The sequence below is a fragment of the Onychostruthus taczanowskii genome, unplaced genomic scaffold (assembly GCF_017590055.1).
Source record: "Onychostruthus taczanowskii isolate IOZ18803 unplaced genomic scaffold, ASM1759005v1 scaffold78, whole genome shotgun sequence".
NCBI classification, from domain to species: Eukaryota; Metazoa; Chordata; class Aves; order Passeriformes; family Passeridae; genus Onychostruthus; species Onychostruthus taczanowskii.
Genome location: NW_024505671.1, coordinates 2884099 through 2911730, shown reverse-complemented (window position 1 = coordinate 2911730; position 27632 = coordinate 2884099). Strand labels below are relative to the sequence as shown.

The following is a 27632-nucleotide window of genomic DNA, read 5'->3' as shown; positions in this document are numbered from 1 at the left end:
ACATTAAAATACCAAAAGTTCTGAATGGCAATCATAAAATATGCTTTAAGAAAATTCAGACTAATTACACCCATCAACAGTTTTAGCAGAGATTTCCATACTGCGACTAAAAGTGAACTACTTGGAGAGCTTCAGATGCTGAATCTCTTCAGTATTTCACAGCTTAAGAATGTGGTTTCCTTTGGCAGCCCACAGACAGACTGCCCCTGAAACCAGTCTCCAGCCTCAACAGTCTAGAGGCTGAAATCCATCTCATTCTCATGTCTCTTCAGCTCATCCCTGCAATGGCTTTACTTGGATGACATTTACTTTTGTCTCATTGTGTTTACTGCTGTCATCTATTTGCTCAGTGTCATCACTGGTGATAATAAAAATGACAGAGGAAGAGCTGAAAGTCACTTTCTTCTTTGGCCTGTCCCCTGCTTTCTGAGACATAACTATGGGTCGTATTGGTTTGTCACTCCCTGTTGCTGGTGTCTCCTTCATTGTTCTCTGGAATCTCATCAGGCGAAAGCACAGGAGTTGCAAAAGGCAGCATCGAAACTGCGAGAGAGAATAAACAGGATTATGTTCAGCTTCCTAGGCATTCACTATCACCTACAAGCAACGGAAGAGCACTGTACAGTACATGACGCAAAATAAGAGAATTCTGCATATCTTCTGAGTTATTTTCAGTAAAAAACATGCTGCCTTTGTGGTGGGTACTTTTTTTCTCTACATCTGAATAGGACCACTGAGCCAACAGAGGGCACTGAAATGCAACTGAATATTTTACCAGCTACAAGATCTGCAAAAGACAAGAGGACTAGGGTCCAAATTGTGCTATAAGTTTTGTTTCCATTTTCAAAAATCACACATTAGATCCATCAGGGAAAGAAATTCTCACAAACACTTCACAGGAGAATACAGAGGGAAGGAAGAAGGGGATACAAAGGGATGTTTTCTTCCTTTTAAGTAACTCCAGGGTCTGGATTTTTAACAAAAGCATTTAATGTCACAGATGTAAAATGAAATTTCAATGGTTAGTAACACAGAAGTCAAATGTTCCCATTGAATATGGATGCAACAGGAGTTTTTCAGATAACCAACAGCTACCTGTGACACAGGAAGTCTGTTCCACTGTGTGACTAAATAATGTGAAGTATTCAGTGAAAGCTCACACCAGCACACAGAATGGAAATTGAGTAGTGGCACTGTATTAATTCTTTAATTATGGTCTCCCCTTCAACAAAACAAAGATCCAAGTATGAGGGTTAAAGATGCATTCACTCAGTAGCACCATGTCTGCACATATTTAAAGCTCAAACATGATCCTTTGGGGAAGAACCCTGGTTCTACAAGAAATAAGAGGGCAACTTCCCCTTTTTAATAACCTGTAACAAGAATTGCCTGGAATGTATGAAGAAGACTTCAATCAACCAACCAAAATACCAAAAAACCCCAAAACAAAACCAACAAAAATCCCAAACACACAAACATCCGGGAGCAGGTGGGAATTCACCTTTTCTCTGAAAGGGGGGTAGGACATCTTTTTTTAACAGCCTTCTGTTTAGCTGTGTTAAGGATTACTCTGTATTTTCCTGCATGGCCAGTGCCTCTGTTTTCCCAGATATCATGCAAGTAGCAATCTGATATGCCAAGTTAGAACAAGGTTTTGCAGTGGAAAATTAATCCTACTCTGACACAGAGAAGGCAATAGAACTGTCCTGTTGGGAAAGGAACTTAGCTAATTACAAGATCTCATAAAAGGATAATCTCAGAGAAAGAATAGTCATGTAGAAGCCTTGACAACTTCAGAGGTAATGGTCTACCTCAGAGTAGCAAAGAAGGTAGAAAGTACAAGCATGTTAGAATCAGTTCATATAAAGGAAGGCTATTAGAGAGAACTTGTTTTAGGATTCCTTCCGAGGGTAAAATAATCAAAAAACATTAAGCAAAAATACTATCATTTTGGTCCTAATCTGGAATTAAGAGGCAAGAGAAAAAACTTCACAATGCATCTCCAATAAGTGTGTTCAGATGATTGATACTTATCCTGGCTGTGTCTTTACTGGCATTATACCTTGTACAAGTTTAATTTGCTGCTGGGTATCAGAACCCACAAAATGTTTTTCAGAAAAGATACTCAGCCTGACAACTAGGTACAGAGTCAGGGCCAGTGTATTTAAAAAGATCACTCTGTTGAAAAAGCCTTTTTGAATGTGACTATTGTTAGCTTCCCATATCCAGGATAACTCTGATATTGTGCAGCCGTGTAACTGTGGATCAACCTGCTGTGAAATGAGCTGTGGGGGAAGAACAACATTGGAGGCCTCCTGCTTTTACTCAGGAAAGCATTTAAGCTCCCCCTTGCCCTGGGTCCTGACCTGAGCTGTACTCAGCCTTTGCTTGCCTGCCTCCGTGGCTGATTGGACCCACCGGCTTGGCCTCCTTGTCCCTACAGGCTGCTGGCTGGCCCAGGCGGCTGCCCAGCAACTGCAAGTCAGTGTAGGAAATTCCATCTCTACAATGGGTTTAAAGGTAAGGAAATGTCAGCAAAACACCTCCAGCAGTCACTCATGGTTTTTTACCCTTTGTCAAGGCATTCTATTAAACTCCAGATATCTTTATACAATCTCGATTTCAGAAGTTTACCATGTGCATGGTACACTTCCAGTATCAGTCCTTGTGTTGCTGTAACACAGAAATCAGAGGAAAGTTTTTTTTATTCCTAAAAAATAGATACTGATTATTCTAAACTTCCTCTGATGGAGTTCTACTGTGGTAAGGGAGTGATTAAGATGAGTTTGTCTAGTAGCAATCCATTTCACAGGTAAACTGTCAAAACTAGACGTTTAAATTCTGACACTCTTTCCTGTCCCTTTTGTGAGTTAAATGTTTGAATTCATATATAAGCAAAATAAATTTCTAATCTGGTGGTATTTAAGCACCATTAAGGATTTCATTTCTTCTAGATTGTTACCATTTATCCTAGCTGTTGAAATTTTAATTTTTTTTCAGATTAAAATATATAAGACCTGCACTTAACAAGTGTGATACTGGCTACTAATAATTCAAACAAGAAAAGCTTTAATGTACCTACCTTTCTACTCATGAAGATATAAATAACTGGATTATAAGCAGTGCTTGACTTGGCAAAGAAAGATGGGATGATAGCTACTGTTGGAGTTACAAGGTTACTGTAGCCATATGTTATCAAGAGGGAGACCACTGCATAGGGCACCCAACAGATAAGGAACGTGGAGATCATCAAGAAACACATTTTAGCCACCTTCTTTTCATATCTTAGAAGTTTGATCACTTGAACTGTCTGGAAATCTTCTACACAGCGAAGCTGCAGAGAAAAAAAATAGTAAAATGCTAAGAAAAAATAAAATAGCTAATTTACTAGAAAACAACAAATCCGGAGATGTAACAAAGCATGCTCCAGTTATAATACTTTAGAAAAATAACTTGCCCTCAGCTATTGCACAAGCAAATTCAGTTTACATTAGTGGTCCTTTGTCTGATTAGTTAGACAGTCCTGTAGATACATGGAAAAAAATCTTCAGAGAAAAAAAAAAATCATAGATTTCTCTGTACTGCTTTGTCACATGGTATGTTACCCTACAATAATGAAATCTCTATAGCAGAATATTTGGCAGCAGGTTCCCATGCTACTTGAGTCATAAAATAAGGAAAACATAGGACATGCACATGAGCATACTCCACAAATTATCCATTCTGCCAATACTGTTGACCATAAACTTGAGTGGGTCCATTTCTCACGCTAAGGATTTGGATTGAATTTTCAGGTGAGGATCTGATGTGGATCAGTAAGCATAATCTTTTCCCTACTTCCTCCCAGTACAACCACACAACAAATAGACCTTGGTAGCTCTAGGCTGGTTCTCTCCCAATCCTACAACTTATCTAGTGGTACCTGACATAGATGAACATCAAATATTCACAAATTTAAAAGGGAAGTGAGAGTGCAAACTTGGCTTGGATCCAACCTTAATATACAGCATTTTCAACATTTTTCACTGACAATATTACATTAAAGGAAGTCTTATTTGAACTAACTTACCATTCTTACTGCATGCAGAATATGGCCATAGCAATAGGCCATGATCCCAACAGGTGCTACTAGACAGCCAAGGAAAAAAAGGAGCACAAAGGAGGTATCATTGGGGTCTTTTGATTTCCAGTCTACTGAGCAACCTAACCCATGAATTTCCAGTGTGTATCTGTTCCAGCCCAGAAGAGGGGCTCCAGTCCAGGCCAGTGAGTACAGCCAGATGTACGTGATAGCCCGCCAAGACCAAGAGAAGTCAATCACTTTTGCATGGACCACCCGAATGTAGCGTTCATAGGCAAGAGCAGTGAGAGTCATAATGGAAACAATTCCTGTAAAAAAAAAAAAGAAAATTAATTAAATTATTCACAAATACTGTAAACAGGACTGCATTCCTCTTGAAAAATGTTTCCTTTGCTAGCAGCTTAACTCAAAATTACCTAGCTCACATTACAAATCTAACACCAATAAGATTTTTTTGTGCATTACTCACTAACTACTAAGCCAAACAGAATCACCAACTTCAAACTACTCAGAGTAGGATGCTGACATCTGATCCAGGATGTACAATGGCTAAGAAGTGGGACAAGGAAAGAAGAGACTAAGCCAATGCCTCTTCCTAAACATTACTTCATTCAGTGAGGTATCATGGTCCAAGTTTTGGGGTTTTTCCTGCTGGCAGTTGTTGTTATATGTTCCTTTGGGGTTTGTAGTTTCCTTTGGCTGTTTAGGGTTTTTAAAAGAAAAAGCTATCATATAAAACTGAGATAATCACAACAAAAAAATCTCCTAGAAACTTAGTGAATTGAGAGCTGAGACCAAAATAAAAGAAAGCCTTCAGCAACTGAAAGCAGAGATGTGCACCTTTAATGCGAACAAAATTACTAGAATAATTCCAATTTATTTTAAGATATCCTGGAAGTCTTTGCATTCCAACAAGAACCAGGAAGGCAAAGCATTACATTGCTGAAGGTGTCCCATCTGAAAGATATTCAGTTATTTTGAGTGTCCTTTCCTATCTTGCGGCTTTCATAAAAATATCAGTCCTTGTTTATTTATGCACTCTCTTCCTTTTCTGTCCACCTCAAACCCAGCCCACAATTATTAACAGGTTACGACAGGAATCACACATTATCTTCAGCTCTCAGTATTACCCTATCCAGAAACTTTTAAAATTTCATGAAGCCAAGGCATTTCTGTCTTGATTAGAATATAAGGATTTCTACTTCAATGGTCTGTAACACTTGATGATCAAAAACCAAATTGCCTATCAGGCAACTGCCAGACACCTGAAATCTGTTACGATTCAGTCATCAAGTTCATAAACACAGGCTCTTAAACAACAAAAGAGTGTATTTCACAGCATTCTGTGAGATAATACAGATCCGTGTCTAAATCTGTATAGATATGATCTAATACAAAGCACAAGTATTTTTTCACACATATGCACAGCATTTAATTTCTCCAAGTACATTTATATGTGCCATAACGTGCATGTTATGAAGTTCTAAGAAGGTTAATTGTGCAGATTTCACTATCAAACAGAGAAAAACTGATTCATACTCAGCAGGAACCTGATCTCACTTTGAAAAAGGATAAACTTTTATTGAAGATAAATTAACAACAGCACAGAAAGACCAGCAACATGGATTTTAGGAAGGCCTAAGAATAACCTAAGAATAACAAAATCTAGAGCAACACATTGCTTCTCTGAAAAGGTATTCAACAGCAAAAGCAGTTTATTTTCAACCAAGTATCTCACGGCAGGATATCCTTTAGGATTCTAAGAAAGTTACTTTATGCTGTAGTTATTAAAATATATCCTTTTTATAAGAGGCGAGCTTAGAAATCTTTGTTGATTAAAAAGATTTCCCACTCTAATAGAAAATGTAACACACTCTTTCATAGATTTCTTTAAAATGAAACAATTTTTTAATGTGCTTTTTTTCTAGTTATCTTTAAACCTTCATCACAAAAAGATGTAGACATTGTTGGCCATGCAGTAACCTTTCACATTTAGTTCTGTGGGGTTTTTTTTTCCTTGTATAAATCATATCTGTAGAATTTCACTTTCATAGCTTGAAATTGGACTAGCAAATGTGGACGAGAAGGTTTCCAAAGACCTAAGGTTGGGTTTGTTGGTGGGTTTTTCAGGTTTTTTTTAAATGAAGTTGAAAAGTTGTCCTTCGTGCCTTTTTTTTGTGACCTAACATTCTGAAAATACATTGAACAATGTGGATCTAAGCAAAATATTAGTAGGCATTAGAAAATAACTACAGGATTTTATAGGTACTATTCTACACTTACACTGGCTCAGATAAGTGCTTTGTTGAATCAAATGCCATCTACTTCTTGAACACAAGGTAAGGCAACAAGTTCCCCTTCCATTTCTCTTACCCAAAGATTAGGAATTACAAAAGTTTACCTAATAGTTATGATAGTCATCCACAGACATGTTTATGGAGGAAAATTATATCACTCGACTAAAGGCTCTGTTTTCTTATGTAGTGCACTGCAGCTTTGTCTGATCAGTGGAGAGAAAGAGTAGCTCCTCAGGATGATGAGTCAGAATACCTAAATTAACCTTTTGCTCCTTACCACCTTCCTTCATTGAATGGTACTCAATGACTAATGTTCCTGTGTGGTCTTAATACCTCCCCATCCCTTTTATGAGTGCTGAATTCTAGCCATGACAAAGTAATCAAAAGCACACATGCTTGGCTGAAAGCACAGTTGTTCACAAGCAATTTCCTAAGTCCTTGACATTCTCAAAGAAGTCATTGAATGCTCAGTATCTCTAAAAATCAGTATGTGCACATTTGAACAATGTTCTGTCAATCCCCTTTCAGTATAAAACCACTTCTCCTCAAAGACATACTTGAATTTTCCTCCCTGAACTGTAAATGGGACCTTGGACAGCCTACTGGACAGTAAGCACCAAAATGCAAGTCCCTGTTCTGTTGGCATTCAAGGAGTGTCTGGCAGCATGCAGACACTGAGGCAGGAAATGCAGGTCACAGCATAAGATATACATGATTTATGCATGCATATGGCTGCATTTTCTATGTTTCATTCAGTTTCTGTAGTCTAGTACAGAGGAAAGCACGGAATTTTACTTCCCTCCCTCCCCCCACTCCTCTACAGTAGCTTTTCTGGAAATTATTAAATTTCATCCATAAGTTGCATATTTTAATATGATGAAATGTGTGCTGATTAAAAAACCAAATCTGTTACAGAAAGCCATTATGGTTATTGTCTGGCTATTCGACCTCTCTTAGCAAAAATACACATTTCAAACCAATATCTACCTTTTATCTGAAACAAATTTTGTTTTGCTTCTTGAGGCACTGGAGATATACATATTTTGATTCAAGGCTAAGACCCAAGATTCTGAGAGTTGATTTACTCTACCAGCAATTCACTCTAACTCTTTCAAAAGGACTTTACTGCCCACTGTTTACAGAGACTACATGTTTGATATACAGATTTTCATGTCAGATAATACCCCTATCAGTATGTGCTGATTATAAGCATAAACACTCTTTGTGTTTAGGAACTGCTGCTAGTTTTAGCTCTGATTCAAGCCTGGGCAATTACGCTAGCACAAATGGGGTCATTCCCATTGAAGCTGCAGATAAATGTAGCAAAACTGAAGCATCTTCTTGTTTAAGCCACTAGTTTGCAATTCCTGTGTTGCAACTCCTCTTCTTCTCCATCAGCCAGCCATACACAATCAGGGACCAGTGACTTGTTATTCAGATGTTTATGAAGAACATTCTCATTTTTGCCATTTTGTATTGTTTTCCCACTGAAATACTGCATTTAGTGTAGATTGAATTATGTACCATATGTCCTAATTATCTCTTCCATATTCTGGGCTTTTCCAGCAGTCAGTTTTGGATAAATCATTAAATACTTCAATCTGCATAGTGTAGGTCATCACAGAGAAGACTGCAAAACACAGCTAAGCTGTACTGTGTTATACCATACAATGTGTATATTCTGACTTTATAATCCTTAATTAGATAAAAAAGTTGCAGTGCCTTCAGAACCGAAGTGTTACTTTCAACAAGTTTGAACAGTCACAACAGTTTCTGCCCTCTCAATGCAAGATACACCTTATTTTCATATTGAGCCCCTGCCCCAAGCATGGCCTATAATTTGGTCAGAGTTGATATGAAATGCTCCTGAAGTCTGAGCATCTCTACAGAGCAACTGCAGCATAATGTAGCAACTAAGATCCATTTCTTCTCATAATCTGAAGGTTGTGAGTTCATTCCTCACGCGGGTACCACTTCTGCCTGATCGGTCTGGGTCTCACAAACAGGATGGGACTCTGACTGGTTGCAAACTTAGGATTTATTATCTGTCTGTATCATACAAGCAAAAAGCAAGAGACACAGGATAATAACAACATCCATGCAAATTCAGATCAAAGACAAGACAGCAGCTTAAGCAAAGCCTTTTTCTACATATTCTTTGAACCAATAGAACAAAAGGTGTAAAGTCATTATACTCTAACCAATAAGAAAAGGACCCACATGGGTTTAACATTAACAAAACAATACAAATAATTCATTATTTAAGATTGAAACTTTTTCTATCTTTGCAAAGCATATATCTAGAACTTCTCACATCTTGAACTATAAGTTCTTGTTCTTTCTTGTTCCTTCTGATAAATATAAATGTATAAAAATAATGTATAAATGTATAAACTTGGTTTTTAACTTCCTAGTTTCCCATGAGAAGGTTTAGAAATTTCCCAGCCTTTCTTAGCTTTGTGTCTATTTTCTGAGGCTTTTTTGAACTCAGAAACTTTGAATTTCTAAAGTCTTTTAGTTTTTCATATTCCTACATGATACAGACTGTGGCTTCTGTCAAAGGGTGTGGAAGAGGTTTTACAGCGACTTCTGTGACCCAGAGAGAAGTTTGATAAGAGGATCCATGTTTTCCCCTGCAAAAATTTTCTAACAAGGTTGTTGACATAGAAACCAAGAAAGAAAGAAAGAAGGATAAAATAAGAGAAACCTGCAACTGCCTATTCCAATAAGCACCTTGTTTGTGCTTCATGACCAATGAGTACAGTGTAAACCTATGAGTTTTGTAAGAATGTATAAAAAGCATGCATGCTATAAGAAAAACAGTTTGAAGCCTTCTGAAAATGGAGTGTGTTGCTTTGTATTGTCTCCATCTCAACTGTGAAAAAAGGGCATATTATTTTCTATATCAATTAATCCTTGCCCTGCATTCAAGTGCTGAATGACTATTTTGCATATCTAATCACAGAAGAAAGCCATCCTTCTGCAATCCATCCTTGCCTCTTTTCACATTTGAAAAGCTAGACAGCAGCAATTGACTAGAAGCAACTTCCCGTTGTACTACAAAATATATAACCAGTCTATCTGAATTCAGCAATTGGGCATTGCAGTAAGATTTAGGCGCCAGCTATGTATCACTTCTAATTTTACAAGTAATTTTAACATCTGCATTCAAATCTAGGGAAGTGAAAAATCACTTCTCTTAGACATAGCATACTTCAAGTATATTTTATATGTCGCTGTCCTATAAAATTATGGTGAAATAAATCACCTCTTCCAGATTCAATATTCCAAGTGATTAACTTACTCTGGGGGTGAGGGCAAAGGCTAAAGCTGAAATCATGCTCATTGAGCCTCCAGCTATTTGTAACACAAGGTCCTAAAACACTCTGCTGAGTAACAATTGAAAATGCTTTTAGTGAGATTAAATCACTGCATGTAACATTCATGGGTAATGCAAGGGAGTGGCACAGGACATCACTGTCACTGTGCAGGGAAGAGCCTTAGATGAAGAGGCTGTACCTGAAGCCAGGTCTACAAGACACTCTCAAGCAATTTATCCCTACTTCAGTATTTGGTGGGTGTGGTGGTATCCATCAGCTTGCCTTGAAACAAACAAATAAAAGAACCTCAGCTGTACACACAGTAGCTTTTCACAGGAGAGTACAGTCTGTAAATTTTTCCCATCCTCTAGTTCACATTACTGGAATGGAGTATTCACCCAGATACCAACATTGATTTGGTAGCTCATTGAGATCTAGCTGCTGCATACCAATGGTAATTTGTCCAGAAGGGACATAAGACTTTACACTAATTTTACATTAAAAGCTGGCAGTGTTTATTTTACCCTTACAAAAACAGCTTGCAGTTAGGAAAGACAGAGGTCTCTAATCACATTTCAGTAAGAGTAGCCTTTCAATTGCAAACAAGGTTTAATGATACAAAGCCTACTGCAGAGTACATCCTGACTATTCCATCTACTGTCAAGAGACTGCCTCGGATAAAGAGTTTTGATGCCTGTTCCTCAAGACCATTCCTGTTATCAACCAGTTTTCCACTCCTTTCTTCCACTGCACAATTAAACAGAAGGCGTTAGAACACTAGTACTGGCCAATGGTTAAGCTACCATTACTTTTAGCTGAAGTGTTTATGCTGAGGGGCTATGTGTTCCACACGACAAGACTAGCTCAACTCAAAACCCTCAGGGCCTGTTTCAATGTACAGAAGGTACTGAAGCAGACACCCACTGCCTGTGGGTGAGCAACACACAAATTTCTCTTGTGCACAACAAGTTCTGACAGCCACTGCCATTCAAAAAAACCTCTTAAATATCTGTGAGAACCCAGCAGATATGATATCCTGGCCCTGTATTTCACAATTGCCCTCTTATCTGAAGAAATAAATTATCTATGTCTTCTAACCAAGACCTCTAGATATGTTTAACTGTCAGGTGTATTCTCTAAAAATCATAACCAAAAAACTATGCTGTCAGTGATAGCACACCTCCCAGATAGAAGTTGTATTGCTAAACCAGATAAAGAGATTACACAGATCTCTACAACTTATGGCTTGGTTGACTACAGACAGGGAAAGAGTTAGAAGCTTGTTACATAAAGAGAGGGTGGCAGATGCAGTAGGGCCAGCACAGAGCTGACTGCACACCTCCATAGAAAGGTGACCCCCATGGTATAAATACATCACTTAATTGATGTGCAGCTATCATATCACACCAGGATACACCACCTGTAATAAAATAAACACTGGAACTCAGTGAAACAAAATTAAGTGGGGATTAGTGTCTAAAACAGACAACTGCGTCAGGAAAACTTAGAGTAAGACTTGTCAGGTAATCATTTATGCCACTTTCCCTACACTAATATAAGAAGTGCTAGGAATGGCTTTGTAGTAGAGAAAAAAAGCCCTTCTTGCAGCCTCTGCTATGAAGGCATGTACCTAAATTGTATCTTGACTTCAGACTCTAATGAGTAAAAGAAAATAGGGGCTGTTATTTGTGTGACAAGGACAGATGTTCAGTAGTCAAAACGATCAGTTTTGCACTGTAGCAAGCAGGTCTCTGCACCTTCTAAAGGCTCAATGAAAATCTTTCAAGTCACAGAAAACATAGGCAGTAGCACAATCATCAGGCTCTGAGCTGTGCAGTGCAACTCAAGAGCAGATGTTACTACATGGGCTTGTCTCAAGAGAAAGTTATGATAATGGAGAAGCAGACTACTGTGAGGAACACAAAAACCAGCCATTTATTCCTAGACAGACAATCTGTAGTTATGCTGCAATCTTCTCAATTTAAAAGTTTCAGACTGTGAACATCTGCTTACAATGTCTCAGTTCAGGATCTCACCATGCCTCCAACTGGCTGGCAAAACGAGAAGCACTCTTACAAAGAAAATGCTCAATTCCTCAATGCAAAATTATTAGAAGTGTAGAGAGTGCCCTCATACCTGTGAGGGGGGAAAGAGGTTGTCATGCTTCTGTAATGAAGGCTTCTGAAAATATAGATGCTACCAGTTTATTTTAAGCACAAAAGCCACCTATGTATTTAATCATATTGAAATCCTTAGGAGGAACACAGAAATACCTTGATCTCAGCTTTCAAAACAGTACAAGGAAAACCATTGTAACAGCACCTGAAAATTTAAAATAAAGCTGCTGAATCATGATTTTCAATGTGATTCCTGATTAATTACAGTAATTAGGAAGAATCTGATTTTTAAAATTTGTTGAGAATTAGCTCTGAATTTAAAGTGAAAATCCCATTAAAAAAATAAAAGCAGATTTAATAATTTGTCCACTATCAGAGGAACCTCTTGCATAAGTCAACACATGCAGAGAACAACTTACACCACATATTGGGTCTTAGGGGCTGTTCTTCTGATCTAAAAGCATGCATAAGGATGGAAAGTAAGACTGAACAGCCTTCAGGCATGAAGAGCTGGCACAAAAAGCTCACATAGCAGTGTCCAAGATCATACCCAAGAATGAAATCACAAAGCTGTAAATAAAGAAGTTTTGGTTATCTCATCTAAAATTGAGCCAGACTGGGTCCAACCCCAGGGCACAGACACACCACTAAAGCAACCTCACATGATCTGTTATAGTTTCATTTCATAGACTCCATATCCATGGTATCAGAGCTACCCCCACTTTATTCTAGAAACACTTTTATTATGCCATTGTGGCTTACTGAACAATTAACACTGCTAAGCTGTAAGTACTCTTCTTAGTTAATGAGAATTTCACTTTTGAAAGCTGTCACTTTTGTATGTCTTCTGATCAACGAATGTACTTCACATTCCCAAAAGTTCCTGGGGAGAATGTTATACTTTCAGAAGCACTTGTAAGCAATACACAAGTAAGATATTACATTACTTTCCCTACCACCATCACCTCAAGATAACAGGTGACTTGGGCTGTTACATACAAGAGAAGTATATTTGTAAATGTAATACCTGGTTGCTCTGAATGAAATTTTTAATCAGTGTCTTCACCACTACTGGGGAAAAAAAAGAAAGAAACAAACAAAAAACTCCACCCAAATAAAAACCAGGAAAAAAAAACCACCAACAAAAAATCCCCAAAGAAATAAAAAAGAAAAAAGAAAAAAATCCAACCGAAATACCTAACTTCAAACAAAAACAAAACATTACCAAACAGGAACAAACAAACAAAAACCCTTCAAATTACTCTTTTTTTCCATAAACACATTACAAAAGGAAAATAGAAACCATGGCAGCAATAATCCAGAGGGCAAACAGAGTATGATGCTACCTGTGGGGCATCACTTACAAGGTTTTTTTACCTCAGCATTGACATGCCCCTGCTTTCCTATGCAGGTGGGGAACCACTTATCTTCAAAAGCAAGAAAGAACAATCCTTCTATTTCTAGATGAGAATATGAAAACAAAACTGTGGTGTTAAAATTAGACATCACTTTATCAGATTATGCTTCAGAATATTCAATTATGATAGCCAAGTTAAATATTTTCTATTGCTTTACATGGCAGCTGAAAGAAGTAAACTAAGGCATCATTCCGGAACATTAAGTAGTGAATTTACTCTCCACTTCCATATGATCAACTACACACAAACATGCACTTTTCTAATAATAATATTAATAAAAAATTCTTCCCAATGAAGCACATTGTGAAGGAGGATCATAGCATGGCCAACCACAGGAAGATGAAATTTTACAAACCATAGATGCTAACTTGATTACTCTCTAGACAAGGCCCATGAATTTGCCTACATTTCTTTGGGAAAAAAATTCTTAAATGGAGGGATGCAGGAAAGCATTAACACTAAATATATTTATAGCAACAAATTATGTACCATACCTCAAAATAAACAGAAATTAAAAGTCACATGTGATCAAGCAATTTCCTTGCCAATTTATATACCTCATTGTTTCTATTTCTACTATTTCAGAAGATGGTATGAGATTATTATAGTCTGGTTTTTTACCCTTACTACATATCTCATTTTTTTAACTATATGGAAAATGCCTCCATCAAAAATAATAAGTATAATATAGAAGAGATAAAGGTAGGAACAGAACTGTACTTTACATCCCCTGTGTAAGATTAACATTCAGTTGTTAATCTGGTTGGCAGACAAGTACTTTAGTTTCTCATGAATTTGAACAGGCTGAGTGATGGAGACAACCTTATGCCAGTGAAGTGCCCTAGTACTTTTCCTGATCCCAACAGCTACACAAAGGTCTGAGATCTATGCACTGTAGAAATTATCTGATACCAAACACTGCACAAATTATTAGCTACATCCCGCACCCACCATAACTTTCAAGACATAAAATTTTTGCTGCACTATGCAGCAGGAGTCAAATCAAGCATGAGCAACCATGCACCCTCGCACTGTAGCCCACAAAATGCTGACCATAGAGCCATGTGAAACAAAGGTTATGTATGCAGGAAAGCTACAAAGCTTATTGAAGACTTTAATGTGTCACCTCAGAGTCAATTTTCAGTGTATATACATTCAGTGGGTGCACTGTTATCCACCTCTAATTTATATACCTCTGCCAGAAGAATACGTATCTAACATGATGAGCTTTAGATTTCATTACTCGTTAGCCAAACATTTACTTTCACCATGGGAAACATGAGTCTCTTCTTTTGCAGCATTTTTTAGTGGTAAAGAAAAAGCAATATTCCTTTTAAGAGGCTGCATGTACATAGCTGGACTGTAACATACTCTTCTGCAGACTTATGCAAAGGGTATGTATTCATTTCGGGAAGGAAAGCAGTAAAGAGCTTATAGGTTTTGAAAATAGAAATAGTGTAAGTATTCCTTCTGCAGTGCTAAAATTTCATGGGAATCAGTGGTTTCCCAAAGCCCAACTGTGACACCATTATGACTGAAAGATGGTACCCGAATTTTACATATGGATAAGGAAATTCAAGGTACTGCCACACACTGCATAGATTTATAAACAGACAAGTTGCAACACTGAGAAGGCTGCTGGGGAGCAGCTTTCCACCTGTTCCATGGAGGCAGAACACTGCTGACCCTACCCCCAGAGTCATACGTGCTCCTTATCCACAGACTGCAGCACTTCCTCCAAAACACAGTGGTTTATGCTCATGAATTCTGCGCATCACTCGGTCAGCTAGAGACCTCTTCTAACAGCGCTGCTGCCCTTTTCCCTACACGTCCCATTACACCTTACACAGGCAAAGGCGAGAGCTCGAAAAACTGATTCTCGAATAATTTATTTTTTCGCTTCGGATCGTTTTCTCCAGCACTGTCGCACTTTTTTTAGCAAAACCTGCCGGCTTTACCCAACTCCCCCCACCCCCTCGTCAGGGCGGCGACTGAACCCGCCGGGCCCCGCGGACTGCCCCGCGGGAGCGGCAGGAATGCGGCGGTTGGGGCAGCGGGGATGGAGCGGCTGGGGCCGGCAGGGAGCGGTTGGGGAGGTTGGGAATCGGGGACGGAGCGGTTGGGAAGCGGGTACAGGGTTGTTGGGGCGGTTGGGAACCGGGGACGGAGCGGTTGGGGCGGTTGGGAAGCGGGGACGGAGCGGTTGGGGAGGTTGGGAAGGGGGGACAGGGCGGTTGGGGAACAGGGACGGAGAGCAGTACCGCTGGTACAAGCGGAACGAGGAGGGACCCAGCAGGACAGGGAGGGACAGGCGGCGCCCGCGGCCCCAGCACCCACCGAAGAGGCTGCTGCTGAAGCCGTCCCAGACGCAGCCGGCGGCGTCCCACACCCAGCGGCTCCTCAGGCAGGACATAAAGGTAAGGCTCACGCCGAAGACGGACACCAGCAGGTCGCTGAGGCTGATGTTGACGAGGAAGAGGTTGGTGGGCGTGCGGAGCCGCTTGAACTTGTAGTAGAGCACCAGTACCAGCAAGTTGTTGCACAAGCCCAGCATGCCTATGGTGGCGACCAGCAGCGCCAGCAGCTCGTAGGTACCGGCGCTGAAGAGGGGCCGCTCGCCCGGCACCTCCTGCTCGGGCGCCGCGGGCTCCGGGCGGCTGGAGGTGCCCGTGCCGTTCCCCGCGGGCATGGCTCCCGGCCGGAGGGGGACTAAGCCTCCCGGCTGGCTCCCAGCCCCATCGCACACCGACTCCCTGGGCAGGAGGAGGAGTCCTCCTGCCTTCCCGCCCACGGAGGGCGCGCCCTCGAGTGGCTTCGCCCTTGCCTGCCCCGGGGCGTGCCCGGCCCGGGCATGGCTCCTTCTGAGCAAGCCGGTCTTCTCGCCCTGTTGCCGCGGTGAGCAGCCCGGTTGTGGCCGGGATGTGGCTGTTGTTTCCTGTTCCTTAAAAATCCTCTGTGCGCTTTGGCTCGGCCACGGCTGCCGCCAGCAGCGCTTCCCTCACCGGGACGCGTTTGGACAGACGTACTCTGCGGCCAGCTCCGGGGAGAGGTAGAACCGATATTTAGGCTTCTTCCCCAGATGTCCTTCCAATGAAGACTCCTGTTATGGCATTAGTGTCTTTTCAGGAGGTTTCCCACAGTGCTCACAGCTTGGCTGTAGGAGCTGGAACCCCACAAAGTGACCCGGCAACACCACGGCCCTGTGCAAACCTGTGGTGTGAGTGACTTTGTCAGCCGTGGGCGAGTGACACCGCAGTTTGCACCACCTATTTAAAGTCGCCTCTTTTGTACCTTTGTCTCCGGTGTGTGTTGTACAGGAATACAGTGACTGCCTGTGTACAGCTCTAGCTGCTCTTAGGCACGGTATTGCCCTGAGGGTGTCTCCAAACCCTGGTGTGTTTCACAGGGAATTTTGCTCGGCATGGTTCTACGCCCAAAACATCTTGCCAGACCAGGCATTGGTTTTCCTCACAGGAAGACCTCTAGTTTGTTTGCTTTAATACGTGTTGATATGTGACAGCCTTCTTAAGGGCCCAATGAAAACTTTCAGCTTAGATATTTTCTTACTTTAGTTTAAAAAAAAAAAAATCAGCTGTGAAAGCAGCAGAATTTAAATGTTTTAGTGGATACATGTAAAAAAAATAGCTGGTTTTCTTCTTCTCTTATGCACAGTGGTATTAAATGGTCTAGACTAAGGGTGAACCGAGACTGAAAACATGGATAGTTGAGGTAGGTTTGATGTCTTTCAAAACAAACCTATATACAAATTATGGGTTTCTCATGGCAGTAAATTTTATATGACAAATTACTGCTGTAATACAAGGCATTAGGAATAAAGTCCTAAGTCAGAAAAATTTAACACCGGTTAAAGTACCTGTTCTTATTGATGTTAACTTTATTTATGATCCATGTTATTAAATCCCTCATATACTGATGTAATCGGCAACTGAAACTAACTTTAAAAGTCTGTTTCAGTCTGTTTCTTCATCACCGGTCAACAGGGCTTTTCTTACTGCAAAGGAAATAGCAGCTTCCTTTCTCAAAATCAATTATATTTTTTTTACCATGAAAGCTGTATTTATAGAACACATGACCTTCCAAAATTTCTATCGTGGTAATAGACCATGGTAGTACTTGAGCATCAGTTTTAGGGAAGACATAATTTTGTCTTTCCTCATCCACAGAAGGAATTTACGTGTACATGACAGACCATGTGCAAAATTATTATGACAATGCACAGTTATGGGTTTGTTTAGAACACTATTCTAAAAGTCTAACAATGACATGACTGTACCAAATTATTACTATACCTCATTGAGAACAAGACATCTCTATCTTCTGCCTCAAAAGCAAAATCTTCAATTGGGTATCTTTTTATCCCTGCAAAATGAAAAGCAAGTAAAGGTAGTAAGAAGAACAGGAAAAATTTAGTGTAGTGATTACTACGTTCCAGATAACATAGTGTCCATTGGCAGATTCCATTATACACTTAGGGTTTCTAAGAGGTATTTCACTACAGCACCTGTCAAAAATACTCCCTCTAGATGTCTTTGAATTTATAGAAGGTAAGAGAACTCATAAGTTGCATTTTATAAAGATCATATCTCAGAATGTCTGGTTTAGGCTTTTTCATAGCAAAACTAAATAGATCCATAGATGTGCAAGCTCTCCAATGCTTTATTTGCAAAGGTCACTTTATTAATACTGTCAAATTGCTAATGTTATTCAAGTGGTCTTGGATACTTCATGAGCAGAGTTCCATTTGTCTTCCATGCATTGCCACTTGTCATATGAGGCACAACAAAAAAGAAATGCTGTTTTATTGTATCATTAGGTCAAAGGCAAAGCTGGAAACAGAACCCTGACCCCAATTCTAGTCTAGATTCTGTCTTACCTAACCCACTCTAGAACCAATGCAGCTATGGTTTTAATAATCTAATTCTAGATTCTAATTCTTTAGTCAATCCTTTTCTGCTGCAAAAAGGGTTTTACCTTTACATTTACCATTGCATGAACGGGTAGACCAGAACCATAAAGTGTATGTGTGTGACTTACTGGAAGTGCATCAAAGTACTAAACGTGTGTAGCTGAGCTCATGGGTTTAAATACATACAACAAGAAGCAGGAATAGAAAGTCCGCAGTCCTCTACTACAAAAACAGTCTCTGAAACTCCCAAGGACTTCCTATATCTCTTCTGCGACAGTCCTTTTAACATGTCATCTGTTATGCACAATTCACATGGGGTAGAAGAATGCGTGGGCTGTAAATTTTCAGATGGCCAACATATGCTGACATATGCACAAGACAAACCTTAAAACCCAGCCTTGGAACTAATAATTCACAAGTAGAAAGTTTGCAGATGTCTGGGACTGTCTTCAAAAGTTTATACTATTTAGTAATTTAGAATGCTTCAGCACACAAGAGCATTGTGTCACATATTATAGCTGAAGAATCTCAAGCAGAATAAATAAACTTTCAAAGTCACTGCTACTTTCTAAACTTGGGTAGAAATACAAACCACAAATGTGACTCTCAGTTGTAAGTGCAGCATTAAAAATGTCTGGGCTTTTGCAATGAGAACATTGTGGGGTGGGAAAAGAGTGTTTTAAGGCATTCAACAGACCTATTTAATTTTATGTTCACTGACTTATGTGTTGCTTTCACTCATTTTCTCTGTTCTGTTGTCTTTTGCTAGTGTGCCTTTGAAGTCACATGCTCTTTCCCATCTTTCCTGACAAGGAGAGAGTGAGCAGGAAAGTCAGGCTTTTGTCCATATTAAATACATTTGTTCTAGGAGTCAGATAATGCTGAGGTTTTCATGTCTGTTTTGAACTTTGTAAGCTTATTATTTCCAAGGGCATGGTATAGAGCCAGAACGCAGGCTGCTCCAAACAAAACAAAATTTCCCAAAAGCTCTGGCTACCTAGCTTCAGTTTTTTGGTTTTTTACAATGTTCTCCTGGTGTATTTTTTTTTTCTTACATGTTGTTTTTGCTATTCTTTAGCCTTAGAGGCAGATGAAAGCCTAGTGATTATTCACTGTATCTATATATAGCTGCAGGATATATCCACAGAGCAAGTGTGAGTGTGGACAGAAGAAATCTTTCATGTGTTGCCAACCTCCTGGCACTAAAACGAGGCTTTTAATATAGATCTACACTCATTGATAATGCAGTTTTTTAAGTAAAAAAACCACAAAATGCACAACCCTAATGGCAAAGGTTTAAAGCTAGGGCTTCGTCTTGCAGAACCTGTAATCCTACATGTATATTCTAGTCCATATTGGGATGTGAACTTTAAATCATAAAGCAGGTGAAGTGCTAATGTTGCAAGATTGTGAGAATATTCTGGGCTGAGAGAAGTGTTTGGCTCAGACACAGTTCACTGAAGCAAGCACAGGTGTTTTCAGTGGGGAAAGGGGACCCAAACAGGCTGTCCTGGGAGGTGATGGTGAGCGGTCAGAGCATCTGTGCTGCAGGTGGAAGTTGCCTGCAGCCTGTTCTGTGATGTGTGAGCTCTGGTATACCTGACGTGTGTACAAAGAGCTGTACTAGCTGCAGGTGTGAGTCATCTCACCTAAGTGATGCCTTTGAAAGTTAAGTGCTTAAGACCAGTACGATTAATCACCCTCTGGAAATGTTTATTGACTGGCACATAAGATGACTTGAATAATTAACTTTTAGATGCCTAAGTTAGATGAGATGAACTTCTTCTTGGCTAGAGAAACCTGTGTGGGACTGTGCTATGTGTTTAGGAGGCAGATGCATATTGATGCCTCTGTGGCACTTGTTTCTTGCAGAGTAAATTAAAAGAGGTGGTGATATATGCTTGTGCCTGCTGACATCATGATGTCCTTGGTTGTACAGACACAGCTCATAAGGCAGGCTGAACTCTAAACACCAGCATAGTATAACCATTATAAGACCAGCAAACACCAGTGTTTGCAACAATATCACTTTTACATTAATTTGTGATATAAACTGGGTTCTTTTAAGGAATAACCTTGCATAGTAGTTCATACTTATGCTGCAGCTTCTTGTTAGTGTGACAGACATAAAGTGAAGGTGCTTACAAGCTGACTGCCCTGTCATTTTCCAGAGGCCAACGTACAAATCAATATATAGTTCATAGGAAATACAATTTTTAAAACTATCATTTGGTCATTTCAGTTGCTGTTAGTGACAGAGAGGAACAGATGCACTTTATAGCAAGGAGTGCTTGTGGGGTGTTAATATCAAAAGAAAAGTGAAAATTTGAGCCAGTAGAAAAAATGAGTGAGCTAATGTAAATGTCAGTATGATAGCACTCCTTAAACAGTCTTTTATAGAAGAAATTTAATTTTTACAGTGCTAAAGCTTATTACTTGCCCAGCCCCATAATAGTCAAGAGCTTCAGTCAGTCTGAACTGAAGCATCTCTATCCTGATTCAACTGAAACACAGCCAGGTTTAACAGGACATTTATAAGGAAGAGATAGCAAAGGATGGGTAAGCTTATCAAAAGAAAGCATCTTCAGGGACTGATTATTTTTTCCATTTAAATGACTGGCCTTGACCAAAATCAGAGTCAGAAACAGTCTTTTATGTCCCAGAGCTTCTTTAGGGACAACTAAGGCCAGTTTAGATTCACTGTGTGATCCACTTCAGGCTGTTCTGAACAATCATTTTACTTGGGGAAAATTTGCTTTTGCATGAGACCACCAGGAAGAGTAAGTGGCAGCCTGGTACAGGCAGGAAAAAAGATTCATCACCTTTGCTGTTTGTCTTCTTCAGTAGGTTTGGGTTATTTGCTATAAGTCATCAAATTACATGGTCAGAATTTTAAAACTTGCGTGGCATTTCGTAGACTTGTGGTAGTTATTGAGATAAAGATTGAAAATTACTGATTTTTCAAATGAGGTGCTAATCCTACAATGAACTTGCTGCAGCTGTTCTTTGCACCCGTATGAACATATAATTATCTTTGTATGTGAGAATTTCCAATAACTGAGACTAATAAGGTTATATGGTAAGAAGAGTTGAGACAGTCAACTTCTGAATATCCATCAATTATATGGTATTCTATCTCCAGTGCTTTCCACACTATGAGTAAGAGAGACAGTGAAGGAAATGCTTTTCATTCAGTTAATGCCGCTGTAGGGCTACTAATGCAAGGACTTCCTGACTCATCAATTAAATATTGAATTTGCCTTTTAGACTTTGCTTATCTTCTAATGCAATTCCTATCTTCTCTACTTTTTTTTTCAGTCCACTCAGTCATCACGTCTTATTTTTAAATTCTACTGTATTTTTTTTATTTGAAACACCTACGACAACAGAATCAACTGGTACTGAAAGCAATGATTCCTCATTTGGGGTTTCTTTGTGTTTTCATTGTGTTATATAACATGGAGTTTCTACATGGGTTTTTGCAAGAGAACAGAACATAGATTTCTGTTCTTAACCTCTGTTCTGAGGGTGGGTGCTAAATACCCTTTATGAACCTTAAACCACTGATATTAACTGGGAAATGAGAATACGACCTGATGTCATACAAGCTTAGATGAGAGAGACTGGAAAAATTAAGCAACAGGAAGCACTGCATAACAAGAATTCAGCTGGAGGCAGTATGTCAAATACACAACTCTGACCAAGATGTAGTATCTGGCCAGCCACTGAGTACCTTGACACACAAAGGAAATATTTTGCTGGATAATTACTGTTGGAAACAGCAAAAATATATCCTCAAGCTATCCCTCTCTTTTCCAGGTATCATTGCTGCTTTTCTTTGCCAAGCTCTTTTCCTTATTCTAATCAAAATAAATGCTCATTGCAGTAGAGCAGAAGTCCCCAGAAACTTTTGTGTTCTTCCCCTTGAAATGATGGAATTCCAGGCTGTTGGATTGCTTGTGTTAGGTAGCATATCATGAGGCACCACTTTCCCTGAAGAACTAGCTATTTCATGGAGAGATATTTCCATGCATTATTTTTTGTAACTGTTTAATACCAATTAGTTGCTTTCCCTATATGTTTCAAAAATGTTGTTTGCTGATGTGCTGAGTGTGTGTGAAGACTACTGCCTTTATTTGTTTTGGTTTTTTGAATAAGTGACTGGAATATTCTTGAAACATGCCTGTTGGATATAAATCCTCTAGATTGCCATGAGGAAATATAAAATATAATTTCTCCTTTTCAACTACAGTGTCTCCACAGAGCTAAGACTCCACACTCAAGAATCCAAGAAAGCCTTATCCAGTAAACCTGGCATCAGCCTTGGGTGAAGTAATAGCAAAGTGGATCTGGAGATCAGTAGCTAAAGAACGATACAAAGAAATTGATCAGTGTGATCTACAGAAAAGTGAGTTTAACAAATAGTCTGAAATTCACCATTTGCCTGTTCTGGTGTAGCTCAGTAACATGGCATCAATATCCTTTGAAGATATTGAAAATATGAAAAATGTGCATAAGAATCACAATTGTATTGAAACCTAAAGGAAAGGAGAAGTAGTCCATGTAAAAAGATCCCTAGTACAAGAATGTACCAAGTAAATTACTGAAGATATTACAAGAACTGCTGAAAGGAAGCATAAACCACACAAAGAGGCTTAAATTTTAACAGTTTGTGCAATTACGCTTTGAAACAAATGTGTTGGATTCTCCATATTTTTGTGTCTGAAGATCACCACTTGACCCCTTACTACAGGTTATACTTTAGAAAAAAGTTTTGTGCTCCATGTAGTGATAAATGGCTGATGGTTATTGATCTGTAACATAAAGGAGGTGAAAGTACAACTAAAGGTCAGATTTATTAATGCAGTTAATACATGCTTAATGTTCTCCACCCCTTCAGCTCTCTCCCCAAAGAAACATTTGGAAAAATGTTACTAAAAGCCTGGGGGGAAAGACCTATCTGGAGACACTCAAAAACCACCTGGATGCATTCCTGTGTCACCTTGGCAGTGAGATTGTCCTATATGATCTCCAGAGGTTCCTTCCAACCCTAACTATTCTGTGGAAAAAAGCACAAAGTCTTTCTGTCGCAAATTGCGTGAGATAAAATGAAATAATCTCACATGCCAGGTTACTTAGTGATCCTGGTTTGTGACCTGGGGGTACTCAATGAGTGGGATTCTGTGATGTGGTGGGATGTTGTGACATCCATAGTTCACAGTTCATCCACTGTTTGCCAGCTCGAGATGCTAAGCCAGGGTCTCCTCTTTTTTAATATGTAATGTTTGGTATACCTGTCATGCAGCTGCATCTCACATGAACTCATGTGGAAATTAAAGGAACAAAGCGAGGTTTGGACATGGCTGTAAAAAGAGCTCTCCTTCTTGTCTTCTCTTCATAAAGGATGTCTGGAAAGAAGGGTCATGATAAGGAGGGTTGCTTTGCTCTTGAATTGATTGATTTCAAGACTGCTTTGGAGCAGTTCCAGAATCTAGTTGAAAAACTGATCATCCAGAAGACCAAGGAGAGTTCAGGCTTGTATACTAAAGATGATGGTAAGAGATACTAATTTGGATAGTAAAGTGTAGTTTTCACATGGAGAGAACATATCATAGAGAGATGATAATTTCCTTCAAATTAGTGTTCTAACTGTTACTGTTTGATTTTTACAGGAAATAGAGAGATTGCACTGTGAAAGTTCTTTTCACCTTCTGTTAGGATTTCTGGCCAAATTATAAGGCCATGGTGATCACTCAGAAAATACAATTGGTGGAGTTGCCACATATAGAAGTTAGCATGATGCTAACTTATTTCTGTAAAAGCACAAACTTGATAAATTATGTAATTACAGTTACTAATTGTAAATAATGAGGGTAAGTAAGGAAAGAAAAAAGAAGTGAGAATTTTTTATTTAGTATTTTATCTGTTTCATGTCATGGATTGCAAATTAGGTAGTTTTGAGAAGAGCAAATATTCGGACTGATTTTTTTTTTTTTCTTTTCAAATGCTTTAGTGAATACAGTGTGAGAAGCTGGAACTTCCATGCTATTGGTATTGAAAGAGAAATAAAACCAGAAATAGGGTGGATAAGAAAGGAATCTGTAGCTTGCCAGTTTTAAACTGTGTGGACATTGTTCCTCCCATACAGATGAGATAGATTATGAAAAGTTCTATACAACCACACGAACACTTTTTGGTTCAGCAGTCAAGGATCAGAATATTCAGGCCTTTTTCAGGAAGATTATGAGCAACCTTGGTGAAAGGCCAGAATGGCTTGAGGTAAAGATTTCTAAAATTTTCTTAAATATTAAAAACTAAATAGAATTTTAAATAATGACAATATTTATCTGTTGATTATGTCTTGTTCACAAGTCTGTTGTTCATGAGCTCCAAGGCAGAATGAGGCACTCTCTTGTTATTTATCCTAGCTGCCTGAAGCCTGGGTGTGTTCAGTCTGCAGAACTGCTTCAGTGATGTGCATTGTCCTCAGCCTTCTTGACAAAATGCAAAATCTCCTATGATGACAGTATGCCATTTGTGCTCTGAGGATAAGTCTATCTTTAGCTAAACCTTCAGAAATGCTTCTTCTTTTTCTCCTTTCCTCTCTTTTCTCTTACCTCTGTTTCCTTGCCTTTCTTTTCCTCTGTTCACAGCATAAATCTGACCCTTACTTTGAACAGGAAGTCTTAAAGGTAGGGCAGCATTTTAGTAGAGTTTTTGAACCAGAGAATTATGCATATATTATTTAGTCCTGTAGATGAATGAGATGTTTGTAATCAATTTTTCAGTCTCTAATGTTGGTAAATAGCAAACCTTTGTAAAAAGCATGTAAGAATGAGGTTAAATAGTGAAACAGTAGATCCGATTTACCCTCTTTGCATCTGTCTGCACGTATATTAAGGATTTCCTTTGCCAGAGTTGCAAATGCACTCTGTGTGCACTCCCTTCCTGGATTTTTAATCTATCCATTTGTGAGTTATTTCTGAATCCACCTGAGAAGATTATCTCCACAGCACCCAGTTTTTCACATTTTGTGAAGAAGTACTTTGTCAGGTTTTTTTAAGCATGGAGCTCTTTTTTATTTGCACATGTTTTGAGAAATGAACGCTTGCTCTAGAAATGTGTCCTTTATTAAGGTATTTACCATGGATAGTGTTTCAAGTAACTGTTCTTTAAAATTACTGATTCTTAGATTGTTAGAGCCAATCTTTATCGAGAGCACCCATCATCATGTATTACTGCAAGACTTTTTTGATTGTTTCTTACCCAAAGACAGAATTGTGCAGAAGGGACTTTCCTACAATAGCATAGGAGGCATGGTATACGTGGCAAATCCTTGCTGGACTTAAAGTCTTATGGCAGGGTATTAGCAAGTGACATGACTATGAATTAGTCAGCATATTTACATTTTATGTTACTCTGGAACATCATGCTAATATTGGAACCTTGAAGATACCCAACCATCTGTTCCTTACATGTTATCAACAATTGCTATCAAGTGATTTCCTAATATCATCCTAAATACGGTGTGTTCAGCCATTTCTATTTAATAAGGTTCTGTATGGGGACATTTCTGGTTACTATCTTTCTTAACCATTGTTTTTACTTGCAGTGTCACATTAATCACAGATTTTGCTCACGTCAGCCACTGAAGATTTCCTTCAAGGAAGTCCTGGGGCAAATCTGGAAAATAGCTGACAGTCTGAAGGACTGATTGTCCTTTCTTTAGGGTAGCAGAACGGTAGCAAATTATGTTCAGGCTCATTAGTTTATAAGAGAAAAAAGGGAAGCTCTGTATGTTTGCTGGAGTGCAGATCATTTACTCCAAAACCTTATTGATTTTTTAATGCAGTCAGGCTAGTTACTAGATTACATAATTACTTAAATAATTTGGGTACATAATTACACAAGCAAGCACAGTATGCGATGTAGTAAAAGAGGTGAAGCCTCTTCAGTTTCCTTTTGAAATCTGTGCATGATTTCCTTGGGATAAAATTCCCCAGGACCATTTCTATGAGCATTTCTCAAATTTTACCAAGTGTGAGCTGACTGATGACAGTCTTTTATTATGGCTTGCCTGCAAACTTTCTTGAAAAACTTGAATGTATGATAGCTAATAATTGTGTATATGGAAAGGAGGGAGCTGTGAAGTGAAAAGATGAAGAGTAATGCTGTGTGAGAGTATTTTTTATAAAGATGTACATCTGAATCTCTCAAAGAATGAAAATGGGAATTCTATTGTATAACATGGAAAATACGGAACTAGAATAAAATACAACATTTTGTCTCCCATCCAAAGAAGCATTGCTTTTAGAACTCAGGAATGGAAGTATACGTAATGTCCATAATATGAAAAATTAGTTTAAAAAAATCTGTACAGATAAGTGGGACTAATTTACTAAAGAAATGACTAAACTACTCTACTTTTGGGTACAGAGCATGAGATTTGTAGACCATTTCAGCTGAAAATTTCATACGCTGGAGCAAAATAATCTTCTTACCTGACTATCCTGTGCAGAGATCTTTATCATGTTCATATGGAACCTTGTCAGACTTAGGGAGATGGCAAAAAAAGGATTTTTAAAGATTGTCATTATATTATATTTCTTTTCAAGCAAATAGGAATCTACGTATCTTTGTGGAAAAGGTATTTTGTGTTGGCTAAACCACTATGCTGCATGTAATGTCTTTGTTTGTAAGTATGGAGTTGTCTGTTTTGTCTGCCTTTTGCTAGTTTTGGTTTGGTTTTTTTTCCCCTAGTTAAGGTAGGTAGAACTGGAAAATGGAAATTGAATATGGTTATTTACAAATCAGAACTGTACCAACAACTTTAAAGAATAGATGGTCTGCATTCCTAGAAGCCCTGTGCAAGCTGACTTCTTTACAAACATTGAAGAAAGATTGTGCCTGACTATCAGATCTCAGCAGTCTAAAGTCATATTGACAGCTAATGGTTAAAGGAAGTAATACTAAGGTACTTACTCAAAGAATATTAAATTATAAAGTGTGAGATAACTATTTGACTTTATACATGTATCTTCAAGAAGTATTTTTGCAATAAATTACTTGTTTGGTTCTATTTTGTTTTGTTTAGATTTTTGGCTGTTTTAGAGAAGAAAGTGTTGTCATGCCTTCCCCTTCGAAAGAAAATATAGTTGTGCTTGTATCTGAAAAACAACAGATTACTCATTCAGGTGACTTACTTCATCTTGCATCAAAAACTATATTTTTTCTCATGCAGTGTGCTGCTCACTTTCTTGAAAGTAGGGTGATAAGATCACATGTCTGTCTTTGCCCATTCATGCTTCTTCCTCTTCCTCTTCTTCTTCCTCTTCTTTTTCTTCTTCTGTGTTCCAAAATACATGCATTTTTACTAAACATTGAACACTCCACTGCTGCATTTCCCAGTTCTCCATATTCCTAAATTATTTTGAAAGTATGATTTTTTCTGAACTGGACTGTTTGTTTTTGC

General features: G+C 38.8%; 2 protein-coding genes across 2 annotated transcripts in view; one reads left to right on the top strand and one right to left on the bottom strand.

Moving 5' to 3' along the window:
- Nucleotides 1–254: 254 nt before the first annotated feature.
- On the bottom strand, nucleotides 255–15948 carry OPN3 (opsin 3). Its single transcript, XM_041423512.1, has 4 exons — nucleotides 15571–15948; nucleotides 4070–4389; nucleotides 3083–3334; nucleotides 255–543 (listed from the first exon to the last, which is right to left on the bottom strand). The coding sequence occupies exons 1-4, from the start codon at nucleotides 15920–15922 to the stop codon at nucleotides 274–276; spliced, it is 1194 nt and encodes a 397-aa protein (XP_041279446.1). The 5' UTR covers nucleotides 15923–15948; the 3' UTR covers nucleotides 255–273.
- Nucleotides 15949–23564: 7616 nt separating this feature from the next.
- Nucleotides 23565–27632, top strand: part of WDR64 (WD repeat domain 64) — a 58469-nt gene continuing 54401 nt past the window's right edge. Inside the window, exons 1-3 of the mRNA XM_041423513.1 lie at nucleotides 23565–23715; nucleotides 24309–24439; nucleotides 27255–27354. Of these exons, the coding sequence (XP_041279447.1) occupies nucleotides 23565–23715; nucleotides 24309–24439; nucleotides 27255–27354 (382 nt within the window). The remainder of the gene's footprint in view (nucleotides 23716–24308; nucleotides 24440–27254; nucleotides 27355–27632) is intronic.